Below are 16,532 nucleotides of genomic sequence, written 5' to 3'. Positions count from 1 at the left end.
CCTCCCCTTCCATAACATCTCAGAAGCTGCAGAGAAAACTTTAATACTCATCACACTGCAATCCATTGTCTGGTTGTGGGTCTTCCCTGTTGCCTCGACATTTACACCTGATGTCCAGTTGGCTGAGATTCAAAGCTGTAGCTACCTAGACTGCTCTCTCTGATGCTTCTCTCTCCTCCAGCCTTTGCTTCCTTCTGCTCTTCCTGAAGGTCCTGCCATCAGCCGACTCTGTAAGAAGCAACCGAGGCTTTTCCTTCTAGGGAAAGCTTTACCTGCTCCACCAGCTAAATGTGATGTCCCTACTGTGCCACCCTTTTCCTTACCCACCATGTGCCCTGGGCCCCTGTAGTCTAGATTCAACAAAAGGATGTATTAAAAGGAACCAAGTTTACGAATATAAGTACTTTTTAAAGTATCCCAGTCTTAACTTGGATTTCTCTCAGAATGTTATGGGAGTTACAGTGTTTGTGTGCGCGCTTAGTTGTGTCCAACTCTTTGTGAGTCCATAGACTGTAGCCAGGTTCCTCTGTCCATGGCATTTTCCAGGCAAGAATACTCGAGTGGGTTGCCATTTACTCCTCCAGGGGATCTTCCCGACCCAAGTATCAAACCCGAGTCTCCCAAGTCTCCTGCACTGCAGGCAGATTCTTTACCATCGTGCCACCCTGAGTCAAATTGTCAAAATCCCTTCTTCTCTACCATTCTCTCTCCCTATTTCTTTTTAAAAAATATTAATTTATTTTTGACTGTTCTGAGTCTCCATTGCAGGATGGGCTTTTATCTAGTCGCAGTGAGCAGCGGCTACTATCTAGTTGTGGTGTGTACCTTCTGATTGCGGTGGCTTCTCTTGTTACAGAGCACAAGGAGCAGGTTCCAGAGCTCAGGCTCTACATCTCAGGCACAATAGTGGTGGCCCGGGGGCTTAGAAGCTCCGAGGCATGAGGGATCTTCCCAGAACCCATGTCTCCTGCATTGGCAGGTGAATTCTTTACCACTGAGCCTCCAGGGAAGCCCTACCATTCTCTTATTCATTACACAAACATTTCAGTGCTTATGATGAGCCAGGTCCTCTGTGCACCACAGCTGATCCCAAATCTCTGATTCGCTGAATGCTCCTAAACTTTCTCCCCATCCTTTTTCCCTCTCCTCTCTCCCTCCTTTTACTCACTCTGTATAAACTCTTTATTACAGGATTGATCTTCCCTCTTAAATTAAAATATATACAAGATAGTAAAATGTACATAACATAAACTTTACCATTTTAATCATTTTAAGTGTACAGAAATTAAGTACATTCACCACTCTATTTCCAGACTTTTTCATCATCCAAAATCCTATACTCATTAAGCAATAACACCCGATTTCCTGCTACCCCCAGCCCCTGGTAATCTTTGTTCTACTGTCTGTATATGAATTTGTCTCTTCCAGGTATCTCATATAAATGGAATCATACAGTATTTGTTTTTGCTTATTTCACTTATTTCATATTTTCGAGGTTCATTCATGTCATAGCCTATATCAGAATTTCATTCATTTTAATGACTGAATGATATCACTGCATGGCATAAAAAATTAATAAACAGAAAGTTTGGTTAAATAAGAGTCAAGAGCCCAGAATGGGGAACTCCCAGGCCCTGAAATGCTAGCCCAAAAGGAAGAAGGAAGACTGTCTTCTTTCCTGACAAGGACTCAGCCAGTGAAAAGCCACGGACTCTGCTTCCTCTAGCCCTCCTTTCCCCAGCTTCCTTTTCCCCTCAATAAAAGAGCTCTGCTCCCCTTACCCTGAGGGGACTTGCACGTGGTTGACCTTGGTTGCAGACCCTGAGTTGCAATTCTCTGCTGATCTCATGCAAACCCATTTTTGCTGGAGCAGTTCTGGTAACCTCATTACTTCAGGTGAACAACGGATAGACCACATTTTGTTTATCCATTCATCTACTAATGGATATTTGGGTTGTTTCCACCTTTTGGCTATTGTGAATAATGCCGCTGTGAATTATTGGTGAAGAATACCTGTTCAAGTCCTTGTTTTCAGTTCTTTTGGGCATATATTTAGAAGTGGGACTTGCTGGCCCATGCAGTAATTCTACGTGTAGCTTTTTGAGCTCTAAACTTTTCCACAGAAGCTGCATTTAACATTTCTACCAGCAAAGGTTCCAAATTTCCACATCTTTGCCAGTACTTATTTTCCATTTCCTTTGATATTCGCCATCCTGGTGGGTATGAAGTTAACCTCTCTTTATGTGAATTGATTTAACATTTAATTTCAACTTTACCTTGTTTCTGTACAACAAAGAAGAGATTGAGAGATGAGATTTCTTTCTCCTAGTTCTATTTCATTTCCTTAAAGTCCTGGAGTGACAAAGACAGAAGTCCCCTTAGAAGCTAGAGGGGAGAGATGCTGAGAGGTGAGGGAGGGCACCTCCTCACTCTGACAGTCTTATCCCTCACATTCTCATCGTTCTGTTTCTGTGTCCACTCTCCCACTAGACTGCAAGCTTCTTGAACGCAGGACCCTGTCCCTGCCTTTCTGGACCCCCGTATTCAGCAGCACAGGGCCTGCTACAGACTAAGTGGTCAGTGAATGAAAGTACATGACTCTGTGTGTGTGTGTGTGTGTGTGTGTGTATGAGTATTCAATTGGCTATATCCCAAAGCCAAGGGGTGCTTTGGGAATGAGCCACAGTGTTTCCTTTTTCACACTCTGATTCTTTGCATCAATATGTGCTGAACAACACCTGGGAAAATAGGGTGTCCCAGGAATAACCTACCTGAAGAATCTTCCATGTGGGAGAGCATCTGGGACTAGCTCTTAAGAGCTAAACTTTGGAATAGCGTCCACCATCAGCACCAAGTTCCATCACCATCTCCGGAAGACAAGCAGTGTGAGGGCGGCCCACAGTGGCCCCATGTGGCTGCCCCAAGTAGGACACCTTCCTCTCTGAATCTCATAGGGAATGCTCGCTCCATGTAGCCAGGTCTTACAACATGTTCAGAGCACTTGCCTTTCAGTTCAGCCTAACAGAGATGGGCACTGAGCTACTATAGGCCAGGTGCTGGGTGCTGGGGCCACAGAGATGAGGCCCACCCAGCTCCTACCTTCATGGAGCTAACAGAGAGGAGGAGACAGAGAAAAAAGTGAATCATTTGCATTGCGGAGTGAGAAGTGTTATGATGGAAAAAACTCACAGAGGAGTGTGGGAGCTAAGAAAAGAGACCTCACCCAGCCTGGGGGCAGTCAGGGAAGGCTCCCTGGAAGAGGTTACCTTGACACAATAATCCTTGTGAGGTAGGTGGGGCGAGGATTGTTATCCTCATTGTGTAGTGGAGTCACTGAAGCAGTGACCAGCCCAGGGAAACTACACTGTCCTCTGGCTGTGGGAGGTCAGACTGTCCTTTGCCTTATTCTCAAACCCCAGTCACATGGCTAGACACGCCTGAAAGGCATTTCTAAACGTCCATTGCCAAGAATAAGAGGGCCTACTGACTACTCCCAGGTTAACGCCATTATTTAACAGGTTCAATTCAACCCAGCAGCGGAGTGCAGGCTCACACAGAGCCCATCTCGCATGGGAGGAGGTGACAGCCGTGCACAACCTCGCTCTGATTCATCCAGCGGCTCTCCGGTAGGTCCAGGGCCAAGGTGGGGGCTTGAGGTGAGTTGTGTTCCCGTGTGGCTTCCAGAACTATGATAGATCACTTATCTTTACCTGCTGTGTTTTTCTGCCATCATAAACATTTCCAAGAGAAATTTCCCCGTTTCTCAGATGGGGAGTGTTAGTTGTTCAGTCATGTCTGACTCTTTGCAACCCCATGGACAGACCCTGCCAAACTCCTCTGTCCGTGGGATTCTCCAGGCAAGAATACTGGAATGGGTTGCTGTTCCCTTCTCAAGGGAATCTTCCTGACCCGGAGATCAAAGCCAGGTCTCCCACATTGCAGGCAAGTTGTTTACCATCTGAGCCATGGGGAGATCGCTTTAAAAGGGCACTTGGTAACAAAACAATCTTATAAAAGAATAAAGTTGGTGACCTCACACTTCCCAATTTCAATACTTAATATGACGGGACAGGAATCAAGACAGTATAGTACTGGTATAAAGATAGGCCATAGAACAATGAAATAGAATGGAAAATTCAGAAATAAACCCTTACATTTACAGCCACTTGATTTTCCCAAAGTGGGCCAAGACAACTTGATAAAGAATAATCTTTTCAACAAACAGTGTGGGAATGAGTTATCTACATTACACATGCAAAAGAATGAAGTTGGACCCATATCTCACACCATATACAAAAATTAATTCAAAATGGCTCATAGACCCAAATGTGTGAGCTAAACCATATAACTGTTAGAAGAAAACATAGAAATCTTTATGATCTTGGATTTATGTTATAATAAAAAGAATCTAATAGATTCTTAGATATGACACTAAGAGCACAGGCAACAAAAGAGAAAAGTAGGTAAATGAAACTTAAAAATAAGAATTCTTGTTCTTCAAAGGACAACCAAAGTGAAAGCACATTTCACATAATTTGAGAACAATTTTGCAAATTACATATCTGACAAAGGACTTGCACCTAGATTATATAGAGAGTTCTTACCATTCAATAATAAAAAGACAAATAACCCAATCTATAAATGGACAATGAACCTGAATAGACATTTTCCCAAAAAATATACATAAATAACCAATAAGCACATGAAAAGGTGACCAACATCATTAGCCATCAGGGGAATGCAAATCAAAACCACAATAAGATCCTGCTTTTTACCCGCACCCACTAGAGTGCCCAGAATAAAGCGCACACACAGCGAGTGTTGGTGCGGGTGTGGGAGACTGGAGCCCTCAGACATCTTACATCTTGGGGAACGTAAGATGATGCAGGTACTTTGGAAAACAGCATGGCAATTACTCCAGGGGCTAAACATAGAGTTACCACACGACCCAGCAATTCCATTCCTAGGTATACACCCAAGAGAAATGAAAACATATTTTCACACAAAAAAATTGGTACACAAATGTTCATAGCATTATTCATAATAGCTAAAAAGGGAAAGAACTCAAATGTCTGTCAACTGATAAATGGAGACATAAAAGGGGAAATTCCTTGGTGGCCTAGTGGTTAGGATTCCCAGCTTTCACTGCTGCGGCCCCGGTCCAATCCCTGGTTGGGGAACTAAGACCCTGCAAGCTGCATGACACAGCCAAAAAAAAAAAATGCAGTGTATTGGCAAAAAAAAAAAAAAAAAGGAATGTAGGGCTGATACAATCCACAAATCTGATGAACCCTGGGAACATCTGCTAAGCCAAAGAAGCCAGTCACTCAGAACCACATATTGTATATATGTTAGTCGCTCAGTCATGTCTGACTCCATGCAACCCCATGGACTATAGGCTGTCAGGCTTCTCTATCAGTGGAATTCTCCAGGCAAGAATACTGGAGTGGGTTGCCATTCCCTTCTCCATGGGATCCTCTTCATTCAGGGATCGAACCCAGGTCTCCTGCATTACAGGCAGATTCTTTACCTTTTTAGCCACCAAGAAAGTATGATTCCATTTAAATGAAATGTCCAGAATAGCCAAGACTACAGAGACAGAAAGTAGATTAGTGATTGTCTAGGGCTGGGGGTGGGTTGGGGGGATTGAGGTGATGACTAAGGGGTGTGGGCTTTCTTTTGGGGGTGATGAACAGTTCTAAAATTGGAGTGAGGATTGTCCAATTCTGTGAATATACTAAAAGTCACTGAATTGTACACTTTCAGTGGCTGAGTGGTGTGATGTGTGAATTAAATCTCAATAAAAATGAGCAAGAAAGTGCCCCTAAAGGGGGGCAGAGTGTACTGGGCACCCCCTGATTCTATCCTCAGATATGTGCTCTCCTGCTGGGGGCGGGGGCTTCCCCTTCTCATCCAGATTCTCAGGGAAGTTGTAAGCCCCAGACGGGGGACAGAGAGGGGGCTGGATTCCCTCTGGAGCCTCTACCCCCTCAAAACTCAGCCTGTGGAATATTGGGGCCTGAGGATTCTGAGGCTGAGCCTGTGCTTTCTGAGTGGAGACAGTGGACAATGGGGGGTGTGTGTGAGGGGTGTGGAAGGGGGCCAGGTTTCTCCCAGATGGGTCATCTACGTCTGGGGCAGGAAGGCTCAGAGGAAAGGGGATGGCCTAGGGGGCCTAAGGGGAGAGAAGCGAGGGACCCCAGGGGAAGAGAGAGGGGCTCGGCCACGGTGCTGACTCCTCTGTGCCCAGTGAGAGTCTAGGTCTTTAGGGCAGACTGGAGCTGCGCCCGTAGTGGGGTCCCCTGGTGCGGGGGTCTTGTTTGCATTGTGGGGATGGTGGGACTGGAGGGGAGGCATGGTGGGGAGGAAAGGAGAAGAGAGGGGCATTCGGGTCAGCTGCTGTGAGGGGCATGTCCCCGGAGCCCCTGAGAGCCACTGGGACCCCCAGTGTGCTCCCAAAGCCTGATGTTGTGCCAGGCATGGGTACGTCTGGCACACAATTGATGGCTGTGCAGGTGAGTGAGGGAATGAATTGAGCTTCTTTGGAGGCAAGATGATATGCTGAGATAAGCAATCTTAGGAGTCACACAGGCCTCAGTTTGAAACTGGTTCCTCTGCAGATTTGGTGTGTAGTATTGGACAAGGCACTGGGCCACCCTGAACCTCAGTTTAAAACAGGGTTGAACCCACTGACCTCAAGGACGGGGTGGTTAGAATATCAGTGACAAACATGCCCAGCAAACAGAAGGTTCCTCTGTGGGTGCTGGTGGTCTGTCAGGATTTAAAGTGGGAGAAGCACCATCAAGATTCTCAACGTGTCACTGGGTGGGTAGGATTTACCCCTAGAAATAAGTGAACAGTGAAAAGAGGTTTCTGTGGCATTTCCCTAGAAATGGTACTGATGTTGCAGCAAAAGAATTCAAAGGCCGGAGACAGGGCTGAGGTGGTTGGAAGCTTGGAGAAAAGGCAGGAGCTTGAAGGATAGAGTTGGTGGGGGGGGGGTGTTGTGGGAGAGACAGAGAAGTGGGAAATGGGCACAGAGGCTGGCTTGGGGGGGGGCGGAGTCTGTGGGATTAGGATTGTACGAGATAGCCCAGATCAAAAGAGAATGCTTGTGTAGGGGATGGTGGTACAGCCAAATCAGAGGTTGGATGGGAAAGGCAGAAGGGGAGACACAAAGGAAAGCTGTAGAAAGGGATATGTCCAGGGCAGGGATGGGGAGATTTGGCAAACCCCCTAGTGCCCCTGGAGACTTTAGGGCCCCACACAGATGTTCCCCACTCCTTATTCCTTTAGCCCCAGGAGGAACAGATTTTTCCTCTACATCAGTAGCAGCAACAACCATGACACGCTCGTGCTCTCTTTAAAGTGCACATTTAGTATATTAAAGACTCTGAGAAATCCTGCAAAAAGAGCTTATTTCATTAAAAATATATTTACTTATTTGGCTGCCTGGGGTCTTAGTGGGATCCTCACTGTGGCCCGTGGACTCTCTAGTTGCGGCAAAAGCGGGCTCAGTAGTTGTGGTTTGCAGGCTTAGTCACCCTGCGGCATGTGGGACCCTTGTTCACCAGCCGGGGTCGAACCTGCCTCGCTCACACTGCAAGATGGATTCTTAACCACTGGACTGCCAGGGAAGCCCCAGTCACTTTCATTTTAACTCAGGACTTTCCAGACACATTTGACCTCAGAACGTTTTTGTGGTGCCCCTCAAGGAGCCAGTATTCTGGAGAACACCTGTTAGGAAATGCTGCTCTAGAGAAAAGTGTGTGGGTTTGGGGAACCAGCAGGCCACGGTTCGATTCCTGCTCTGTGACCTGTCTGGTGTTAGACCTCAGGCAAGTCACTTTGTTTCCCAGAGCTTCCTTTTTACCTAGAGTCATTGTGAGAACTGGGGAAACTACACAGGTAACACATGCGGGGAGGTCCCTGGTCTGACCATGTGCCTCTGTTCTGCCAGGCCTGGCCCTACTTCTTCCCCTAAGCCAGGCTCTCTCCATTACAGACTCCACATGGGCTGCTGAAGAGGCAGTTAGGTAATGGGCTTGGTGGAACTTTGACTGGATTTCTTTTCTGGGAACACAGTGTTTGATGCTCCTCGCTTGGTACCCTCATTGGCCCTGGCACGATGGACAACGGGAATGCCCAGATGTACGTGGAGGATAGGATAGAGGCGCCAGGGGCCCAGCCAAGTCCTGGCCTGAGGACTGCCAGCAACAGGGCTGGTGAGAAGCCCACCATATCAGAAGTCAGCCAGGTAGGGACCTGCCTCTCCACCCACAGCAGGCACTTTCCCTTCCCTTGCCCAGGTTTTCTCTCCCACTTTTTAAATTAAGCTTCTGTAACAATTGGCACAAAACTCATTTCAAATTGGACTAGGCAGGAATGCGAACACATTAGCTGGGTAACTGACAGATCTGCCTGTAGACTTCAGGTATGGCTGGATAAAGGTACTAAATGAGTGTCTTGGCTCTGCCTGCCTCTGTGGCTTTCCCAGGCACGCTTTCCCTGCAAAACGGCAGAAGTGCACTGGCCGCTCCAGGCTTACACCTTCCCATTGTACCTCCTCTGGTTTTACATCCCAAACAAGAGGAGAGCCCCTTTGCAATAGCCGAAGAAAGTCTCCAGTGTGAGTGTCACTGACCAGGTTGTAGTCACATATTTATCCCCGAATCAGTCACCATGGCAGGGCAGAGTGGCCTGGATCTCTTTGTATAATGAAGTCAGTGGGGGTACTCTCGAAAGGAGGCAGGAAGGTTCCCATAAAAGAATGTTGGCTTCTGTTATCAAAAGAGATGCTGGCTGGGTGAGGAAAACAAGAATTGTTTACTTACTCTACTAAGTATAAAGCTTTCCATGGCCCTTACCCTCTGCCTCCCCCATAACCTTTATTCCCCTGACAGCTACTCAGAGTTTCCATCCATGATCTCTGCGCATTCCTTTCTGTGTCCCTGAGCTAAAAATGTCACCATAAAAAGGGGCAACACTTCTTTGGATTAAGTATAGCCTTCTAACTATAGCCTCTGTTATAAATTATGGCTTCTTGTGGGCCCAGGAAGAGGGCCTGAAATGAGTCTTGGAAGGCGCCTGGGGCAAACATTTAGGGCTTCCGTTACCTGCCCATTTGTTTTTCCCATGGGCATAGTCATGGGATCTCAGTGCCGCCACTTAACCAGCTGTATGGTCTTGGGCTTGGCACTGTAGCTTCATGGACTCCTGTGTGTCATGCTGAGGATTACCTGGGGACACCTGGCCCTGCCCCTGCCCCTTGGTTGATGCCCTTAGTGTTGATCCCCAGAGGAATCTTGTGTTATAACAACTACTATCAATTGATTGAGCCAAGTTGCCTGGAGTTTGCTGACTCAGGTAAGGCTTGGAGCTCCCTCGGAGTCGCTGGCTCAAGGCCACCCAACTAGGAAGTGATAGACATCAAAACCCAGAGGAAACTGAGGAAGCCTCCCTTGGACCTTGCGAGGGTCTCTCTCTCTCTTTTTTCTTGGCTGCCCCTTGTGGCTTTCGGGATCTTAGTTCCCTGAGCAGGGATTGAACCCGCGTCCTTGCCATGGAAGCTGGGAGTCTTAACCACTGGACCGCCGGGGAAGTCCCCCCAGGTGCTCCGTTGAGCTCTCCTTGTCAGGATCGCGGTGACCAAGGTACCGCTAGGGCTCCAGTTTCCTGTGGCGCCCTCGGTGCTGACTGGGCCCCTCCCGGCCTCTTGTCTCCTCCCCGCATCTTCTCAGCGCCTCTCCGGTGAGGCGCGGGGTCTGCCCTCCCGCGAGGCGCGGGGTCTCCTTCCCCGTGAGGGATGGAGTCTCCTCCCCCGTGAGGGACGGGGTCTCCTTCCCCGTGAGGTGTGGGGTCTCCCCTCCCGTGAGGCGCGGGGTCTCCCTTCATGTGAGGCGCAGGGTCTCGTCTGCCCCGTGAGGGACGGACTCTCCCTCCCGTGAGCGGCGGAGGTCTCCTCCCCCGTGAGGCGTGGGGTGTCCCCTCCCGTGAGGTGCGGGGCGTCTCCCCTCATGTGAGGCGCGGGATCTCCCTTCCCGTGAGGCGCGGGGTCTCCCCTCCACTGAGGCGCGGGGTCTCCTCCCCCGTGAGGGACGAGGTCTCCTTCCCCGTGAGGTGCGGGGTCTCCCCTCCGGTGAGGCGCGGGGTCTCCCTTCATGTGAGGCGCAGGGTCTCTTCGCCCCTGTGAGAGACGGACTCTCCCTCCTGTGAGGGACGGGGTCTCCTTCCCCGTGAGGCGCGGGGTCTCCCCTCCCGGAAGCCAGGATGAGCCCAGGGAGTGGCAGGATCCCTCCAGAGTGGCCCGTTCCTTGAGCCGGGGCCGTGGGCATCTTTGTTCTAGGCTGTGTTTCCAGATGCTGAAGCGATGGACAGTGGCCCGCAGCCCTCACCAGCCCTGGGCGGGCCGGAGACCGGGCCCGGACACAGAGCCACGTCAGAGGAGGGGTTTCCGCAGCTCAGTCCCCAGGTGCAGAAGCCTCCGGCAGGACCAGGGTGAGCTGGGGGCTTCCCAGAGAGCAGGTCCAGGAGAGAAGCCCCCTGTGGCCCACCCGGTGGGGAGGGAGAGGGGCGGGAACCCCAGACTAAGGTGGGTCTGCCCACTCACCCCTCCTGTACTTTTTCTCATAGTGCGACTCACACTGAATAATTATGTGTGCTGGTCTTTTGTCTGAGCTCCCCAACTAGGCCACAAGTTTCTGTGACGTGTAGTGTTCAAGGGGCATTTATGTGTCTTGTTTAACCTCAAAAACCCTCAGGGAATACCTATTGCCCCTTTAGTATATGCTTCGGACTGTGTTTAAAAAACTGCTTTTAACCTGATGTATTTCTAGAAATATGTCCTAAGGAAAGAAGTGAAGATTCAGGCAAAGTTTTATGTGCAAAGATTTCTCCTGGCACCTTATTTTAAAGGCTAAAAAAATTTTAAATGTCAGTGTGTGCTGTTGTTGTTGTTTAGTCACTCATTCCTGTCTGACCCTTTGTGACCCCACAGACTGTAGCTTGGCAGGCTCCTTTGTCCATGGAATTCTCCAGGCAAGAATACTGGAGTGGTTTGCCGTTGCCTTCTCCAGGGAATCTTCCCAACCCAGGAATAGAACCTGCACTGGCAGGCGGATTCTGCCGCTGAGCCACCAGGGAAACCCCCAGTGTGTGCTAAATGCCCACAATAGGGGGATGGTTAAGTGAATTATGATTATCTATAAAATAGAGAATTTTATGCTTTCATTAAAAAACATGTTTATGAAAGATTTTGGGCATGGGAAAAATTTAGATTATACTGTTAATTGAAAAAATATTGCAAAATTGTATTCACAATATAACTGAAAGTATGCAATTATTTGAAGGTGATATTTAAACTAATCCCCATCAAAAATATGTATGTATGTCCTTAAGGAAGAAGCCTGGAGGAAATACTCCATAATATTATAGTGAGATCAGATCGACACAGATTCAAATCCAAACCTGTCAACTTTAGCTTGATGATCCAAGGCTCAAGTCTACCCACCACTATGAATTCCAGTTCTCCTTGATTTTTCTTTTTTTCTAAAAAGCAACAAGTAATAATGAAAATATTAAATCCTAATCCTCTTAAACATTGACATCAAAGTGTTTGTGGTTGGAGGAATTCATGTTAGTCCTTCATTCTTTCTCCTGGGCATTAAGCATGCACCTGTGGTGTGCCTAGCCCTGTGTGGGTACCACAAAGAGGTATAAAAATATAAAACCCTGCCTCAGTTTGGGAGCTGAAGTATCCCTTTGTCTGTTCTCTCCAGGATGAAGGCGTTACCTTGGGTCCCCCAGGAAGGGCCCAGGGAGCTGCAAGCAGACCGGGATCCGCCCACGCCAGGAAGTGAGCTGGGGGTGCCCCCCAACAGGGCCCCTGCAACACAGGAGGGGCTGCTGCAGCAGGGCTCAGGAAAAGAGACTGAAGACCAACAGGGAAGCGAGGGGAACCCAGGGTCAGTGGAGGGTCAGGGCCCTGAGAGTCACCAGGTAATGTCCACAGAATCCCAGGCAGGAGGGGATGGAATGGCTGACCCGCAGGGGAGGTGAGGGAGCAGGGAATTGTTAGAGGCAGGGAGGAGATGGGGCTTCTGGGTAAAATTGAAAAGGGGACATGCTGGGTTTAACAAAGCCCAATTTTTTTTTTCTTATGCTAGAATGTTCTAGCAGCTGTTTTTTAGCTGCTGAGCTCTGTGGGACCCTTCAAGAGGTAGTTACAGTATGCACCTTTCCCAAACGTATTTGACTATAAAATATCTTTTATTTTTTATTTTAAGGTTTAAGGATTTAAAAAAAAAAAAAAACAGCTTCATAAGGTACAATTGATACACAGTTGTGCATGCTTCAAGTGTACTATTTATTGTTCTGGATACTTGTGTATACCCACAAAACCATCACTGCAATCAAGAAAATAAACACATCTGTCATCCCCCCCCAAAAAAGTTTTCTGTGCCTCTTTGTCATCGCTTCTCCCATTCATTCCAAGCCCCAGGCAACCACTGACCTGTGTTCTGCAGCTGTGAATTTGTATTTTCCAGAATTTTCCATAAAAGGAAGCATAAGTATCCATTTTTTGGTCTTGCTTCTTTCACTTAGCATGAATATTTTGAGATTCAGCTATGTTATTGTGTAGATCAATACTTTATTCTTTTTGCTGCTGAGTATTATTCCATTATATGGATAGGTCACAATTTCTTGTCCTACTTTATAGCACAGGGAACTATATTCAATATCTTGTGATAAACCACAATGAAAAGAATATGAAAAAGTGTGTTTATATATATATATATCATTGAATCACTTTGCTGTTCTGTGGAAATTAACAAACAAAACCTGATTTCTTCATTCTTTCACCTATTGATGGACACTTGGTTTGTTTCAATTTTTCGACTATTACAAATAAGACTTATAGAAACATTCATGTCTGTGTGTACAGATACTTTCATTTCTTTTGGGCAAATAAATGCCTAGGAGTACAATGAATCATATGGTATCTGTATGTTTAATTTATTAAGAAACTGCCAAACTTTTCTCCAAAGTGGTTGTACCATTTTACATCCCCATCAGCAATGTATGAGAATTCCACTTGTTCCATATCTTCCCCCAAACTTGGTATGGCCTGTTTTTAATTCTAAGCATTCTAGTAAGTGTGTAGTGGAATCTCATTGTGGTCTTTATTTTCTTTTCCAAATGACTAAACATGTCAAGCATCTTTTCATGTGTTTATAGGCACATATTATGTATCTTTGGAGAAATGTCTATTCAAATACTTTGTGCATCATTTTAATTGAATAGTCAACTGTCTTTTCCATTCTCTCAATGGTGACTTTCAAAGAACCGAAGTCTTAATTTTGATGAAGTCTATTTGATCATTTTTTTCTTTATGGCTGTGCTTTTGGTGTTATTTCTTAGAAATCTTTACTTAACCTGAAGTCACATAGGATTTTATCCTGTGTTTTCTCCAGGAAGTTTTATTATTTTAGGTTTAACACTTAGGTTTATGATCCAGCTTGAGTTAATTTTTGTATGTGGTCTGAGTGTTGGATTGAGGCTCATTTCTTCCATATGGCTGTCCAGTCATGCCAGCACCGTTTTTTGGAGACTCTGCTTTCTCCCGAGCTTCCCTGGTGGCTCAGATGGTAAAGAATCTGCTTGCAATACAGGAGACCTGGGTTCGATCTCTGGGTTGGGAAGATCCCCTGGAGAAGAGAAAGGCTACCCATTCCAGTATTCTGGCCTGGAGAATTCCATGGATTGTATAGTCAATGGAGACGCAAAGAGTCGGACATGACTGAGCGACTTTCACTTTGACTTCCCCCAACTGGGGATTGAGCCCATGCCCCTTGCAGTGGAAGCATGGAGTCTTAACCCCTGGACCACCAGGGAAGTCCCACACATTGTCTTGACTATAGCAACTTATTAAAGTCTTGAAGTCAGTTAATATAAAAATCTCCTTTGTGGGGAGTACCATGAAGGATTCTTGTTCATTGAAACACCCCTTGAGAAATCCCATTTAAAGAGGATTGTGTCAGACACTCCCCTGGTGGTCCGGGGGTTAAGACTCTGCACTTCCATTGCAGAGGGTATGGGTTAGATTCCTGGTCTGGGAACTAAGATCTCACATGCCATGCAGTGTGGCAAATAAATAAATAAATAAAATGAAAAGAGGATCGCCTCACTTTTCCCAGGCTCCCATCCTACATGCACAGAGAAGCATGGATTATGACTTTGGGTAAGCCACGCCTCCTCTGGGCCTCAGTTTCCTCATCCCTCACAATGGCATAATTGACCCCTGCTTAGGGAAACTTCTAGGTGTGCTGGGAGAGTTCAGTAAGGTAATCCTTGCAGTGCTTAGACCAGAGTAACTGTTTGTCAGCTGGTCTCTGGGTGAGTGTTGAGGGCCACCTGAGAGCCAGGATGGGGCTCCCCATCTTGATGTCTTTGTTCTTGGCAGGACCCAGAGGGTGAGCCCATCCCAGGTCACGTGGCAGCCAATGAGTCAGACACAGTGCAGCCGACAGAGCCTTATTGCACCTTGGACAGCTGTGAACAGAAGCTGGAGGACAAGCTCCCCAAGGAGGTGGACACCCCACCCATCGGGCCACAGGGGGCTCTGCCAGAGCCTGGCCCAGGGGGACGTGAGGACAGTTCCCAGGAAGTAGAGTCCTTAATGCCTACGGCAACTCTGGAGGGAAAGACAGCTCACACTGCCCCACCACCCATGCCACGACCCGACACACCCAAAGCAAGGTAAGGCACCCCACCCCTCCCTGACCCCAACAAGACTGCTCTTCTGCTAGTTCCAGAGGAGGTGACTTCTAGTCCTGACAGCTCTTGATGCGATGTAAGACCTTGGTCAAACCGTGCCCCCCGAACCCCCGTTTCCCCATCTGTATAGTAGCTCTAGTACATAATTCTTTGCCCCATGGACCATTCTTTACCGGCCAAGTCCCCACAAGGGACGTGCAAGAATGAGGAGCCCCTCTGAGAGCAGAAGCCCAGGGGGTGAAACTGCGGCGGTGGATCTGAGTGTCCTGGAGCTGAGAGAAGGCCTTGCGAGGGCGAGCCTTGAGCTGCAACCCCCCTCACCTAGGGGTTCTCCCTTGTTTAGAGACGAGGCTGTGGAGATCCAGCCAGCACCGGGGCCTGCTCGTCCACCTGTAAGTAGAACCACAGTGGGGAAGGGAACAGGGCGGGGGGAGATCAGGACAAAGACGAAAGAGGCAGAAATGGGGCAGTATTCACAGTCAAACTGGGGAAGGTGTGAGTCTGTGCCTGCGTGTTTCCATGAGTGTGCACACATGTGTGTGTTCACACATGTGCTTGTGTGTGCCCACATGTGTGCATCTTGGTTGTGGGTCAAGGCTGCTGTTACACTCTGGAGCCCGCGAATTCACCCCAGGCCACAGTGGTTTTTTCCACATTGGCACAGATTTCTGCTGGCCAGCTGATCAGTCACAGCACACAACCCAAAGCTTCCCTGAATGCCTGGGAGACTCCCATCCCCTCCCAGTCATCCCCACCTCCAACAGCTCTCTCAATTCCTAATTCTTTAATTTGATTGGGCAACCTGTGAACACTCAGTCATCATCTGCCTATTGGAAAGGTAGGTTGGAGAAAGAGTAATCAAAAGAGCTTTTAGGAAGTATAATTTACAAAAATATTGAACCACTATGTTGTACACTTGAAACTAATACCGTAAGTTGACTTTGAAAGTGAAAGTGTTAGTCACTCCGTTGTGTATGACTCTTTGCAACCCTTAACTGTAGGCTGTCAGGCTCTTCTGTCCATGAAATTCTCCAGGCTAGAATCCTGGAGTGGATAGCCATTCCCTTCTTCAGGGGATATTCCTGACCCAGGGATCAAACCTGGGTCTCCTGCCTTGCAGGCAGATTCTTTACAATCTAAGCCCAGAGAATTTTTTTTTTTTTTTTTTTTTTTTAGAGAGGCTTTCAGTCTGGGGCCCAAGTGACACTAGTGAAGGAGAAGACAGAAAGAACTTGAGGTTCTGCTTTGGTCATGTTCTGGACAAACAGAAAGAAATACCAGGCGTATGTCTGGAGTTAGGGAGGAAAGAGAGGTCAGGATGCGAGATGTAAATATGAGGAAAACAGGGGTACACTCTAGGAGAGTGTATGGAGCAGGAAGGCATCTGAGGACAGACCACTGGTCTCCACCATATTCAGAAATGTAGGGACTTCTCTCGTGGTCCAGTAGTTAAGATTCTGTGCTTCCGATGCAGGGCACGTGGGTTCAATCTCTGGTCAGGGAAGTGTTCCGCATGCCATGTGGCACGGTCCCCCAAAAGAAAACAAAAACAAACAGAACCAACAGAAATGGATCAAGAGTGAGGAAGTCAGTGAAGGAGGCTGCAGAACACTCAGGGAGGGAGCCAGCCTTGAGGAGGGTGGGGGTCTGGAGAGGAAAGCCCTCCCAGAGGGACAGAGTGGGCATGCGTGTCTAGCACCGCTGAGGGCTCGGCTCTGAGGAGAGAGAGCTGATCACCGCCCTGCAGGAGTCTGGCT

At 47.7% G+C, this 16,532-nt stretch overlaps 1 protein-coding gene across 1 annotated transcript in view; it reads left to right on the top strand.

Annotated features, from left to right (window-relative positions):
* Positions 1-10,508: 10,508 nt before the first annotated feature.
* The window catches only part of SPATA21 (spermatogenesis associated 21), a 35,094-nt gene continuing 29,070 nt past the window's right edge, over positions 10,509-16,532 (top strand). The window contains exons 1-4 of the mRNA XM_043445016.1: positions 10,509-10,591; positions 11,778-11,997; positions 14,462-14,757; positions 15,119-15,167. Of these exons, the coding sequence (XP_043300951.1) occupies positions 11,779-11,997; positions 14,462-14,757; positions 15,119-15,167 (564 nt within the window). The 5' untranslated portion in view covers positions 10,509-10,591; position 11,778. The remainder of the gene's footprint in view (positions 10,592-11,777; positions 11,998-14,461; positions 14,758-15,118; positions 15,168-16,532) is intronic.

This window comes from Cervus canadensis, chromosome 24 (genome assembly GCF_019320065.1).
Source record: "Cervus canadensis isolate Bull #8, Minnesota chromosome 24, ASM1932006v1, whole genome shotgun sequence".
Lineage (NCBI taxonomy): Eukaryota > Metazoa > Chordata > Mammalia > Artiodactyla > Cervidae > Cervus > Cervus canadensis.
Note: the sequence above shows the minus strand (reverse complement) of the source record. Positions and strands in the feature narration are given on the sequence as shown.